The following is a 12,856-nucleotide window of genomic DNA, read 5'->3' as shown; positions in this document are numbered from 1 at the left end:
ACGCTTAAATACGTTTGCCTTCTATGTATGGGAAAGAATACAGAAAAACGGAAAAAAATTGTCAGTTGTCAGTGCCAATAACTATATGTTTAAAGAGAAACATTTAAATGCGTCAAGATTAAAATTTGGTCTTCCTCATATTTCACCGATCATTCTCAAAAGCGTGTCTCCTCCATACCACGTGACATTGGCGAAGTAAATCGTACCCAATTGGTATAAACACAAGCCATTAAAAAAAAAAAAAAAAAAAAAAACTATATGTTGTTTTTTCACCAAATAACAAACAATAAATACTGAAAATTGCACGAACGGCATTGCAATTACTTAAAAATTATCGCTGTGAAGTCACAACGTGATATTTGAAGCCCTAAATACAAAAGATTTACAATCATGAATCAAATGAATATGCACGTACCGATGAATCCTGTTGGGTCGAATCCCAATGTGAATATGCCCATGCAGCCTATGTCTTCAGTTTCCTTAATGCCCATACCCTCTCCGCAACAAATGCAGCAAGTACAACAAGCGATCCCACAGCAGCCGCAACAGGATAAAATGGACAATATATCTAAAGTTAAGACGTTGATGGGTTCCTTACGTGAATCTTTGCCTGTGAGTATCATAGTTTATAACTCTATTTGCTGTTGCCCTCGTTTTCGTCCGTATTAATTACAGGTCTTTGTAATTCTTTTTATGCCGGGAAAGCAGACAGCTTGCACCTGTCTGCTTTCCCGGGATAAAAGAAGCCTATGTTACTCCATCCTATCAACTAACTCTTTCCCAAAAATTAAGTAGATTAGATGCTTAGTTAGGGAGTAAACAAAGACAATAATAAAAACACTTTTACATTTATAATATTATAAGTAAAAGTATTCTTGTTTTCTAGTATGTAGTTGTTTTTATGTTATGGAAGCAGCTGGATAAGTATGGCGGAAAACCTTGTGTGGTGGCATGCTCTTGGAAAGGCCTATATTCAGTACTCAATGCTACAGGCTGTTGATGATGATGCTTTTACATTAATGCTTGACAACACAGTCAAGCTATTGCCTGATTTTAACTGACTGAATGCAGTCTATAGGTTGAAAGCATGTTAATCTGGAAGGAGTAGGTACTTAAACTCAGAGCTTGGTACCCCTCAGTTTCGACTTGCCTTCATATTATTTTATTGCACTACAGGTTAGTCTCATATGGTGGTATATGATGTTAGGAGTATGGCTGGTATATTAAAGTAAAACCACTTATTGGGAAAGATTATTAGGATTGAATCTCGGACCTCCTACTTTCTCTGTCTAATGCTCCTGGTCACTGCACCAGTTCTACAGTTAAAAAAAGTGCTCTTATTTCTGGGCAAAAAAAATATAGCAGTTCCAACCATCGCCATCATCATCCTTATGGGTATAACTTTCTCTGAACCAACACAATAAATTTAAACAATAAAAAGCAAAAGTGATCTCAAGAGCACATAGGAAAATATTTAAAGGCCTAATTTGATATTTATCTCTAATCTCCTTGACTGCTGTACCAATAGCGAATACTTCCAGGATCTTCTAGGAAGGAACTTAAAATATTCATAAAAGTTATGCAAAGGTTTCTTATTAACAATTAAATTTAACATTTTTCAGATGACATTGAAATCAGCTGCTCAAATTTTACATCAAAACTACAATGTGGATTCAAGTACTCAGTATGTATATACCTATATAATATCTAAAAAAAGTTAAGCTTCTCTGTGTTACTGATTTAATAACTCAAAAGTAGTTGAGCAAAGGATTCAGGTTTTTTTTTTAGAATATTGCATTGTATAATAAAGATTATGCTATTTATGAACGAAATCAAATTTTTAAAAAACCTTTAACAGTTAATGCTTACATATTAGTTATGCTTTTCCTTCAGACTAGCTAATCCCTTTCAATGTCTGATAGCATATTCAACTTCATCTCCCCACTTCCGGCGTTTCCGTAAAATGGTACAGTGCACTTCATATCACTCCTTTCTATAAGTAATATTTAGATGAAATTAATAAAACCTTTGTCTCTTACTAACAGCATTGCCTCGCCCAAACTGTCATTTCAAAAGTACACAAAATTCCTCAAAAAATTATATTAAATTGTCATATTAGGATAACTTTTTCCTGTAATGACAAAAATGTAAGATGGGAATAAATAAATAAATAAATAAATAAATAAATAAATAAATAAATAAATAAATAAATAAATAAATATAGTCTTTGAACTAATCTGCAGGATTTCTTATAAGATTAGTAGAATGTAGATTAGGAATGTAGTATGGCAAAATTTATTCGAGGATTCGGCGATGACGAAGATAAGGGGGCGGGCTAAAAACCCGTGCTGTGCTTTTTAGTATGCAGCTATACTGAGCCAGCTCCTTTGTCACACATTTTTACTTTAAACAAATTTATGACACAAATGTGTGATAATAAAGACGATTCTTTCTTTTTTTCTATTTGGTAAATTAAATTATTGCTGTAATATATTCTTTCAGGAAAGGCATGGATAATCCTGTACCAAGGTTTGACAAGAATCTAGAAGAGTTTTTTTCACTTTGTGATCAAATGGAACTACATCTTGTAAGTTATTTGCACAAATACTCATAAATAACTTTATAAGTATTTGTCAAAAGTCACATCAAAGATCTTGCAGAATTTATATAGTTCAGTTTCAAGCAGGATATATTATTGAAAAAAAAATTGGGATAGGTCTTGTTGAATTTAATGGTGACACACCTCTTTACTGTCTGTGTTTCAATGTAAGTATTATCACCAAATAGGTACTTAGAACAAAAGAATAACTTTGCCAAACACTTAAAGGTTCGCCATATCTTTTAAGGTGACTTCCGCTTGAGCTTGTTAAAAAATATTTAGGTGTATTTAATGTGAGAACAACTTAAAACACTATGGCTCAGCTCAGACAATGTGATGATAAAAGCAAACAACCGTCTTTTGTTTTCCCCCTTAATATACAAATACACATAAAGCATTCATGGATAGGCTTAAGTTCGGATGGGGCCCTCTTAAGTTGTTCTTCTTCTCTTGACGATATGTTAAAATTCGCTTGTAGCTGCCCTGCTTGACTAAGATTAAATTATACTATATCCAATGCCTTACTAAACAATAAACTACTTTATAACTAGCATTCCATATTTTTTTTGTTCTCAAGTTTGTTTTCCTAACTAATATTATAATTGTGAAGGTGACTTTGTTCCGGTTTTGTAACTTAACTACTCAACTGATTATCAAGAAATTTTGCATAACCTGCATAACTTTTCAGAGTTATAGAAAATCAGTATGCAGTAAGTAGAAAACATTTTCTCAAAAAAAAGTAATAAAAAGTTACTTTTACAAAACTAAAAAACCGAATTAGGTACTTCGCTAAATATCGCGGTAAAAAGCTAGAATATTATATAATAACATGTTTCATTGTATCTAATAGTATTAATTTCTAATTATAAACAAAATATCTAATAACTTTTCCAACAGTCAGGTAAACATGTAATGATGGAGACATAAACATTATGAAAGTCATTTATTGACTTTCACCTATCACTTATCACTGACATTTGGAATTTTCTTGCTAAGGACACATACATAAGCAATGCAAAGGTTTATGCAGATATATCACATGTATAAGAAGTGTAAGGGTTACAAATGTTTTGTTACAATGTCTTCACTTGATTTAAAACAAAATCTCTATGAATTTAATTTTCTCTTTAATATGTTGAAACATACTTTACATAAAAAAGTACTGAAGAGATTGTTTACATAATAATACAGGTAAGAAAAACAATAGAACAGAATAGAATAGAAAAACTTTGCAACACAACACAATAGGAAAAACACAAGGAAAACAGTAATAGTACTGAGTGATAGGGTACAATATGCATATATCTTCATTTTAAAAGCTCCACAGGGTTTTTGTCCAGGCTAGGGGCTTACAGCGAGTAGATAGCGTAAAATTTAAAAATCGTAATCCTATGATTTATGAGGTGGTTCGTAAATTACGTAACTGGACGCGCGTATGTTGCGCGGGCAATTAAGTGATAAAATAGCAGTAACATAATACCCTTAGGTGTGGTTTAACTAAATTAAATCCAACCTAATTTAAAAACAGCGAAAACATATGAAAAATATGTACTAATATGTAGACCACAAATTTCTAAGAACGCAGTACGCACACTATGGCTCAGCTCAGACAATGTGATGATAAAAGCAAACAACCGTCTTTTGTTTTCCCCCAATACAGGCTGTTCAATACTGAACAGCCTGTATATTATAATTGGGTAAGTTGCAAAATACACCAATAATATGTTTTCAAGCATTGCGAGCATGATGACTGTTGTTTATTTGATTTTAGTATTGAAGTACCTAATCTGTTATTTAAGAGAAATGTGCAGTTTGACGTTCTGAATATTTTTCATTTAAGCAGCTTCCACCTTTTTTTGATACCTTGCCAATTGCCATCAGCCATCGTCCAAACCCTCAATCCCCTTATTATTTTTCCGAATTGGTCATAATGACAATACTTTTATAAAAACAAAAAATCCCCAATGCCAACCTAATATTTGCCATACTTTTGCTATAAAAAAGTTAAATCCGCTAATGACTTGAAAAAAATAATTTCCAGTCAATAAGCAGATTTCTAGGTCGTCACCATTTGCTAAGAAACTACACTTGCATTTTTTATACTCTTCGAGATAGACCCCTACCAAATTTGTATGGCCGCAATCTTATAATCGCCATTTTGAATTTTTGTTCAGCTCACAATTGCATGATGTATCGAGTGACATTTTGTCGAACTCCCACACTGTCACTCTCCACACTTCTTCAATACATTAAGCGTGTTCTTCACCCGCCTCTGAAATCCTAAATCATCGCAGCTCTCTCCGTATTTTTCCTCTTAATAAATTTTGGTACTCTTTATGAAAGCATTAGTAAAAAAAATCATACAAAGGAGAGATGATCAATGAGTCAGTACGGGCAGTTATATACATACATATTAAAGAGATATAATATAGAGGGCAAGCTATAGTGAATGGAATGTGTCACATAGTATAGAATATTTGTACTTGTGTGGACAAACCCTAACAGATGGCAAAGATACCTACAGTGTTACTATGTAATGCTTAACCAGTAAACATCTATGCGTGAATGCATCTTAGAGCAACAATTAACTTATTGACCTGGCAACCAATGTAAGTTATTGGATGCCTTATCACTGATGTCTTTGCATGACTTCTTATCGAACTGTGAGCAATAACAAGCAATAATGTACTCCCAATGGTGAAGCTTGCTTCACACTTAGACTTGACTTACAAATAATACTTTTGGGTAGTTAGTATGCATATAACGTTTAGCGAATAAAAACACTTGCAGTACACGAAACTGTATTTTTACGTAGTTACCTAATATGGTAACTAGACTAAAATCTTTTCGAGTTTTCCTTCCTTCCGTTCCTTTTTCTTTTCTATCTTAATTGCATTGTTGAAGTATGAGACTGCATTGCAAATTATATTTTCCAAATGCATCCTGAAAATGCCTCTAAAGATTAGTAAGGTTTTTAATTTACCTTACTTATCTTTAGAGGTAAGTCTAGTTTTTCGTACATTCACAATTTCATAGGTAAAACAAACAGCAACTGCATCTTAGCGCAGTTACTTATCATGTTTATCATAGTCATCATCATAACTTCAACCGATTTACGTCCACTGCTGGAGACTGGTCTTTTGTAGGGAGTTCCAAAATCGAAAGTCTGGGCCACATGTTTCCAGCAGCACCCAGTAACTATTTTGATGTCGTCTGTCCACCTCGTTCATGGCCGACCAACGTTGCGTTAGCGGAGTCGCCTTTCAGGCACCTTAGGAGCCCAACGTCCTTCGGTTCTCCGAGCTACGTGCACCTTCCACGTATTTTGCTATCCGTACCTTTAATAACTAATTTTAAAGTATATTTTCTTTTCTTTCTCCCTTTATACATAGTTAAACTAAGAGACTTTATTCTCAAAATATATGCTTAAAACGCTTTTAGAGTTTGTTCGGTTGTTTAGTTTTCGGTGGTCCAGAAATCTTTGCCATCTGAGAATTCTTTGGATAGCAAGTTTAGATATGCCTTGGATTTTGTCTCGATGTACTTTTTTATTGTATCGCGCTTCCTTTTCCCTAACTTTTTCCACCTTTTCCTTCATGAAATAAAAGATATGATCTTTAATTGCTTTCATCGTCGATTGTACGTACACTCTGTGGTCTTGAATCTTATATAACCTGCACGGCTAGCATGGGCAGGAGACAATTATCTCCCCGGGAAAAGGATATAAATTTACCTTCTTCCACAGCTTTATAAACTCTCAGAGCACTGGCGCACAAGTGGAAATAATATCCAAATAATATATGTGTATTAATAAACGGGGGTAAACTTCTCCTATTCTATGTTCCTGTGATTTATCAGGTGGACACGTTAATTATATCCCTTGTCAGAGGATATAATCGGGGGATATAATTTTTATCTCCCGCCTGTGCTAGCCCCGCTGCCAGTTATAATGCCTACTCTGATTGAAGATCCTGAGCACGCCACTCCATTCTTGGTATCCCGATCTTATCCCAAGTGTGCTTCTAGCTTTACATCCTCCTTATATTGTGACGTGATAAGTCATACGATTGCGTATATTAATTTTTCTGCTTTATATATTCCTCTTCGATACGTTTGTTTACACAACGTATTAACAACATTAAGTAAACAATTTTACAAATAGAATAGGTACCTACTTGTATGGCTATCTAAAGAGGAAGATTGTGAGGAGGAAGTACATAGAAAATAACACTTTTAAGTACTCACGTAGATACTTCTTAATCACATCAAATTATTCATATAGAACTGTTTGCCAACACTAATGACAGATGTCAATTAGGACATCGATTTTAACCATCAGCTAGTTTGTTTTGATGAGCTTAAATTGCTTGGCAACTATATCGAAGTAATTGATTCTTGAAATCCTTATTATTGTGTAGTGTGTAATCCTGTGGCCATCGGAGTCTTCATCAACAATTTTACTATAAGTAGTTATTTCTACCTAATACCATCCATTACGAGTAATTTTGGGAGGCATCGGGACCTCCCAACATTAATCGTAATGTATTTGGTATCCCCATGTGCTCGGCATAATATTTAGGTATATTTACCGCGTCACTCATTTTTATTTTCTTGAAATTATAATTATAAAAATATATTTAAAATATCTGGCGGTGTGCTATCAAAACTTGAATCACAATAAAAATACTTATTGAATAATTTACCTTTTTTTACGGCGCGCAACGTTTAGCCTTCACGAGCGCGAATGACAATTATCTTTTTTTTTTAAATTAATACATTTCCAGCACCCTAAAATCTGTTCCTGGATAATCAGATCAAAGTCAGACAGACATACACAGGTACACTTTATTAACATTTATTACACTATAATATGACATTTTTATAAAAGCGAAGTTTTATAACACCTACTGTTGAAAAAGTCTGCATATAACAGAAGGATTATTGTATTATTGTATTGTGCGTGCAAGGGTGATTTAAGCGGATGCCCGCGACTAAGACTGTGGAATTTCTAATTTTCCGTGTGCTTGAGAAGATCTCCCTCCGTACCTGTACCCTTTCTTCAGAAAGAATGCTAGCGGCAAATTTCGATTTTCTTAAGATCAGTTCAATAGTATACGGCACCTACTGAGTTTCTTGCCGGCTTCTTCTCGATAGAATCTGCGTTCCGAACCGTTGGTAGAGACACTTTAAACAGAACACTGTGGTTTTCGGTACAATAGGGTAGCCCTACTTTTAGACCTGTCAAGTTTACTTTGGAGATTCGTGTACAACAGAATTGGCACCGATGTACGCTGAGTCGGGGACATTGCAAATTATCTGATATTGGAATATTGTTTTACAGAGAACCGCAATCACCTGTATTCAGCAAGCACAGTCAGCCGCCCATTATTTGCCACTCACAGTTATACCATCAAGATTGGATTCTGGCTCCTCTGCACAGGTAAATTTTTTAATTTAGTTTTTTTTCCAAATTTTTAGGGATATAAATGTCAATGTAAGTTTGATTGTTACGCTTTCACGCAAAAACTACTTAACCGATCCTCATGAAACTTTGTAAACATATTCTTGGAAGTGTTAGAATTAATATAGGATACTTTTAATCCCGACATTAAGCTCGGTTCCTTTGGGAGAGGGGATGTTTGACGATTTTACACCATAACCCCGACAAATTATAACCGATTTAAATAATAGTTTTGTACTATAGAGGTTATAATATGTGTTTCATTTTGCCCAAACTTTGTGAAGATGTGATGAATGTGGTTGGAGATAGAGGACAGAACTCCTCAGCGGACAGCAGCAAACCCCTCATTTAAGGCTTAGCGATACTGAATGCTTTTTTTTTTTTTTAAACTACAACTAAATTGAATGCCACATCAAAAAACAAAATCAAACGCAGACGAAGTCGCGGGTAACAGCTAGTTTTCATATAAAAGGTGCTTATCACAGTATAAAGAAAATGCAGAAACCGGTACACGAGTAATATTGAAGCAGCAAAAACCACGCCACTTTAGTGGTGTTTGTCGAACAGACAGTTAGTTACTTCACTCTGTTTAGCAGTTGATAGTTATTTAAATAGTTTACCGTTATGTGGGAAAATTGGAAAATAATGTGAGATAGCAACATTACGCGGGTGTGAAGTGCGACGTGCGCGGGGCACTTTCACTGTTTTAGGACATAAATAATGGTTGAATGAGGGTTTTGAGGGTTCTCAATGGTGCCTTAATATTTTTTGAGTTACAATTTTTGAGGAACATCGACTGGGCTGTTCTTCCTAAATTAATTAGTAAACTAAAACTATGTATATGAAAAGAAAAATTTAACTTAACTCTCTTATATAACGCTTTTGTATTAATGTACTACTTGAGGTAACTCAGGATGGAATTTACCAAGCCGGTGTAGGATTTAAACGCAGTATTCTTTCGCATAAGAAAATCCAACTCGTAGGGGGACGCCCAAAGGCGTTCGCAAAGGAACTCATGGTTTAGGCGGAACCTTCCGAAGCTGAGATACTCCCGGAATAGATAGTCAAGAGGGGGGAATTTTACTCGTCGGGAAGAAAGACTACAGCGGTTGTAATTTCAGGGGCCAAGCAACATTAGTGTGTTCTGGTCGGGGTTGACTGTGAAATTAATTGTACATTAGGCTTTACATTTACGCCTCAGGGTGGAACCTTTGTAGGACGACCCTCGTATGCCCTTCTAAGTATAGCTCTATACTATGCATATAAGTGTTGCTAACCAGGTGATCTACCTGCTTGCTTTAATTACTTTACAAGTTCGACCTTGAATGCAATCTCACCTGGTAGCGGGCTAACCTGTTAACAGGGAGTATGCCAGTTAAATTTTACCCATACCCTTAATATTTTGTTACCATAAAAAAAGTGTTTCTCCGCGATAACTTCGGCGTACTTTTGTCTCATACAAAATTTTATTTTACGTCACACCGCGTTTCAGCGCTCACTCTTTGCCTAAATCCTAAGAGCACTACAAATAAACTTGGAACGACGTCGTAATAGTAATTCAGTGTTTTATCACATTTAAAAGGTTTTTTTCACATTCAGTTGAAGTGTGACAGAACATTGAATAACTTCCGACGTGATTCCATATATATTTTTAAAGTCGTAAAGGTTTTATAATAGCTTTCCTCAATTATTTAGCTATGAGATGCAAATGCAAAAAAAAATAATTAATATCAGACTGGTAGTTAGAGAGATTAGGTTAGACTAACAAATAAATTTTCATCCGCCTTCTTGGCCCTTCGGGAATGGTTATTTAACTTCATTCACTATTTAAACGTTGAATTTTAAAATTGTATTAATTACTAGGATTTCAATTTCCTAGAAACAAACGTTCGGTGAGAAAACGACTTTTATTATCTTACTAGCTTTTGCCCGCGACTTCGTCTGCGTGGACTTCAGAATTGGGTCTAAAGTTCGCTCGCTAACAATTTCTGTCTCACCACGGGAACTATTTGATAGATCGGTATAGAAAGTACATGCCCTTTTCCATAGCATAGATGACATGCATACCAATTTTCAAAGCTGCCTGCCCGCGGCTCGTTTAGTTTTTAATTTTCCCCTGGGAATTTCTTAAGGAATCGTGATGAAAGGTAACCTATGTTCTTTTCCATGTCAAAAGCTACATGCATGCCAAATTTCATCAAGTGCTTGATTGAGTAACAAACATCCAAACTTTCACATTTATAATATTAGTAGGATTATAAAACCTATTAGTGAAAGGTAAATGTAGGCGTAGGAATCTTTTTGATTAGGTGTCCGCCGTTAGCAAAATAGGGCATAAGACATAAAAAACCGTTATTATAAGTACCGTCTATATATAGAATCGTTACAAAGTATGTAGGTATTAGTTTTCCTTGAGCTGTTTATAAAATATTGCAATAAATGTTATCTAGCAATTCAAGGCTTCCGCGGAATGTTTGCGATGTACGTAGAATGTTAGTATGGTCAGTTCCGAGCCCTTGAAGTCTAGCAAATATCACTAGTACGAATTTTATAGATATCGTTAAACTCAATTCGTTGTGGTATTACTCTATAAAGTCACAAAGCGCATAAAGCTTTGTGAAATCAGCTTCTATCTATCTATGTATATTGTATATATAAAAGAGAAAGTGTGTGGGTATGTTCCGTATAGGCTCCGAAACGACTGGACCGATTTCAATATAACTTTCGGGAAATCTCCGGATTGACCTGGCGAGTAATCCTGTAAAGTTTGGTGACGATCGGAGCACTTCTATTTTTGAACTGTCAAATACAGCATTTATTTACTATGATGATATTATATTGTTGGGTGTACATGGGTGTAGATAATGATCTTCACCCGATCCGAGAAGTAACCAGTAAGACAACTCGTGTCTTACTGGTTACTTCTAACAAATATTTATAGCATATTTGTAAGAAGTATCCAGTAAGACAACTCGACAGAGGAACTCGGCATGGAAGTTTTCGAGATGTACTAACTGGTACTAGAGTAACGTACCGCTTGGATCAGATGAACGATATGACGCCGAGCCTCAAACTTGACCCATGCCCTTTCGTAGGCATCCGTTCAAAATATTACGTCCAACTCATTTCCTGAATTAACGTGTGTTACATAAAAAAATTAAACTGCTTAGCAATTTTACAAAATGTGCTCTAATAAGTGTTATTGAATTTGTTGATTTATTTTCAAGATATAATTATTAGTATATTTAAAAGTTCACGAAATTGTGGCGCTGTGTATTTTTTTTTATAAATTTGATATATATGGATTAGCGTTAAACTTCAGTATTGTTGAGAGACTCAGACGGCGCAAGCATACCTCTCGTTATGTAACATTTTAAGCAATTAAAATATCACTTTCTTCAACTGTGAAGGAATACATCGTGAGGGAACCTGCATACCTGAGAGTTCCCCATCATGTTCTCAAGGTGTCCCTCTCAGGTGTGTTAAGCCAAATCCCCACCAATCCGCACTGGGCCAGCGTTGTGGACTATAGCCTTAACCCCTTCTCATTGTGGGAGGAGAGCCGTGCCCTTTAATGAGTTAATGAAAGCATGGTAAAAATAATTTAGTTATTCAGTGTTTAGTCAAAATGCAACTGAGATCACCTTTCAAATTACAGAGCGTGATAAATCACTAAACGACAATTTCGACGCTTTTACTTCAAATAAATGTAGAATAAATGTACAATTAGGTATAGAGGTATATATAAATATCCCTATGATTTCTACACGGCATCGTACCGGAACGGTAAATCGCTTGGTGGCACCACTTATTCAGTAGGATGGTAACTAGGCACGGCTGCCGCCACTCACCTGAGAAACGACTTGTTAAAAAGTGTCCTATGTCTATATTCAGGCTACAAGATAATCGTACCAAATTTTATTCGCTTCGCTGGTCGATCTCAATATACAAGTAGACAAACTTCCACATTAATAATATTAGTAATGAGTTTTACTACAGCATAATACTAAATTGTCTGGTGATTAAGTTCAGAATATGTATTTATCTTTTCAGGAGACCACGCTCAGCTATCCTCAGTATTTAAATACTGTTCGACTTCAAATCTCATATGCAAAGGACATCCACGACACGTTAGTAGCAGCTGCACAGAATATATCGCCCGCAGAGTGACCATAGACAAATAAAACAATACATAGAGCGGTAAATTTAAACATTTATTATTACTTATCTGTAATAATTAAGCCTAATTATAAGCTATATTATTAAAGCGTTATCAATTTACACGAGATTTTTTATTATTGATCATTTTCATTCAATTACTATATGTTATTATGGCATGCGACTCATTATTTAAAAATTATGACGGACAGTGAAAATGTAATTTAAATTGTACAATAAAAAGTTACAAACGGTTAAAGTTTTTTATTTAGATAACTTGCCCCTTATAAACATTAAACGCTTTTAAATTGTTTATTATACAATTTATTTCTTTCATTATTACATCATTATAATTGGTTTTAAATCTATTTTCGAGAATGAACATAAATAATTGACTTTTTAATTATTAGTGTCAACATCGCTACTGTAAGAGTCTTAAATTAAAATTTTAAAACAAATTTAATTTTATACTACCTACCTATTTTATTTTTACACCTATAAATAAGGAAAGAATAAGGCACCGATGTTTTTATGACTTTTGAGATCACTATAAAATGTCCTTTGAACAGTAAAATTTAAAAATTAATTAGTTTTACAAAATAATAATAACAGTTAATTATATAATAGATCTATTCCAT

At 34.6% G+C, this 12,856-nt stretch overlaps 1 protein-coding gene across 1 annotated transcript; it reads left to right on the top strand.

Moving 5' to 3' along the window:
* The first annotated feature begins 232 nt into the window (after positions 1–232).
* LOC120633945 (mediator of RNA polymerase II transcription subunit 29) lies at positions 233–12,341 on the top strand. Its single transcript, XM_039904381.1, has 5 exons — positions 233–612; positions 1,623–1,684; positions 2,503–2,587; positions 7,941–8,039; positions 12,114–12,341. The coding sequence occupies exons 1-5, from the start codon at positions 391–393 to the stop codon at positions 12,228–12,230; spliced, it is 585 nt and encodes a 194-aa protein (XP_039760315.1). The 5' UTR covers positions 233–390; the 3' UTR covers positions 12,231–12,341.
* The last annotated feature ends 515 nt before the right edge of the window (positions 12,342–12,856 follow it).

The sequence above is a fragment of the Pararge aegeria genome, chromosome 22 (genome assembly GCF_905163445.1).
Source record: "Pararge aegeria chromosome 22, ilParAegt1.1, whole genome shotgun sequence".
NCBI classification, from domain to species: Eukaryota; Metazoa; Arthropoda; class Insecta; order Lepidoptera; family Nymphalidae; genus Pararge; species Pararge aegeria.
The sequence above is the reverse complement of the archived record's forward strand: the minus strand, read 5'-3'. Positions and strand labels throughout refer to the sequence as shown.

What these genes read in the sequence shown, in the direction of transcription:
- LOC120633945 (XM_039904381.1), top strand. Translation starts at nt 391, where the DNA reads ATGAATCAAATGAATATGCACGTACCGATGAATCCTGTTGGGTCGAAT. An exon ending in ATCAAATGGAACTACATCTT is followed by an intron (nt 2,588 to 7,940) that starts GTAAGTTATTTG and finishes ATTGTTTTACAG; the next exon opens with AGAACCGCAATCACCTGTAT. An exon ending in ATTCTGGCTCCTCTGCACAG is followed by an intron (nt 8,040 to 12,113) that starts GTAAATTTTTTA and finishes TTATCTTTTCAG; the next exon opens with GAGACCACGCTCAGCTATCC.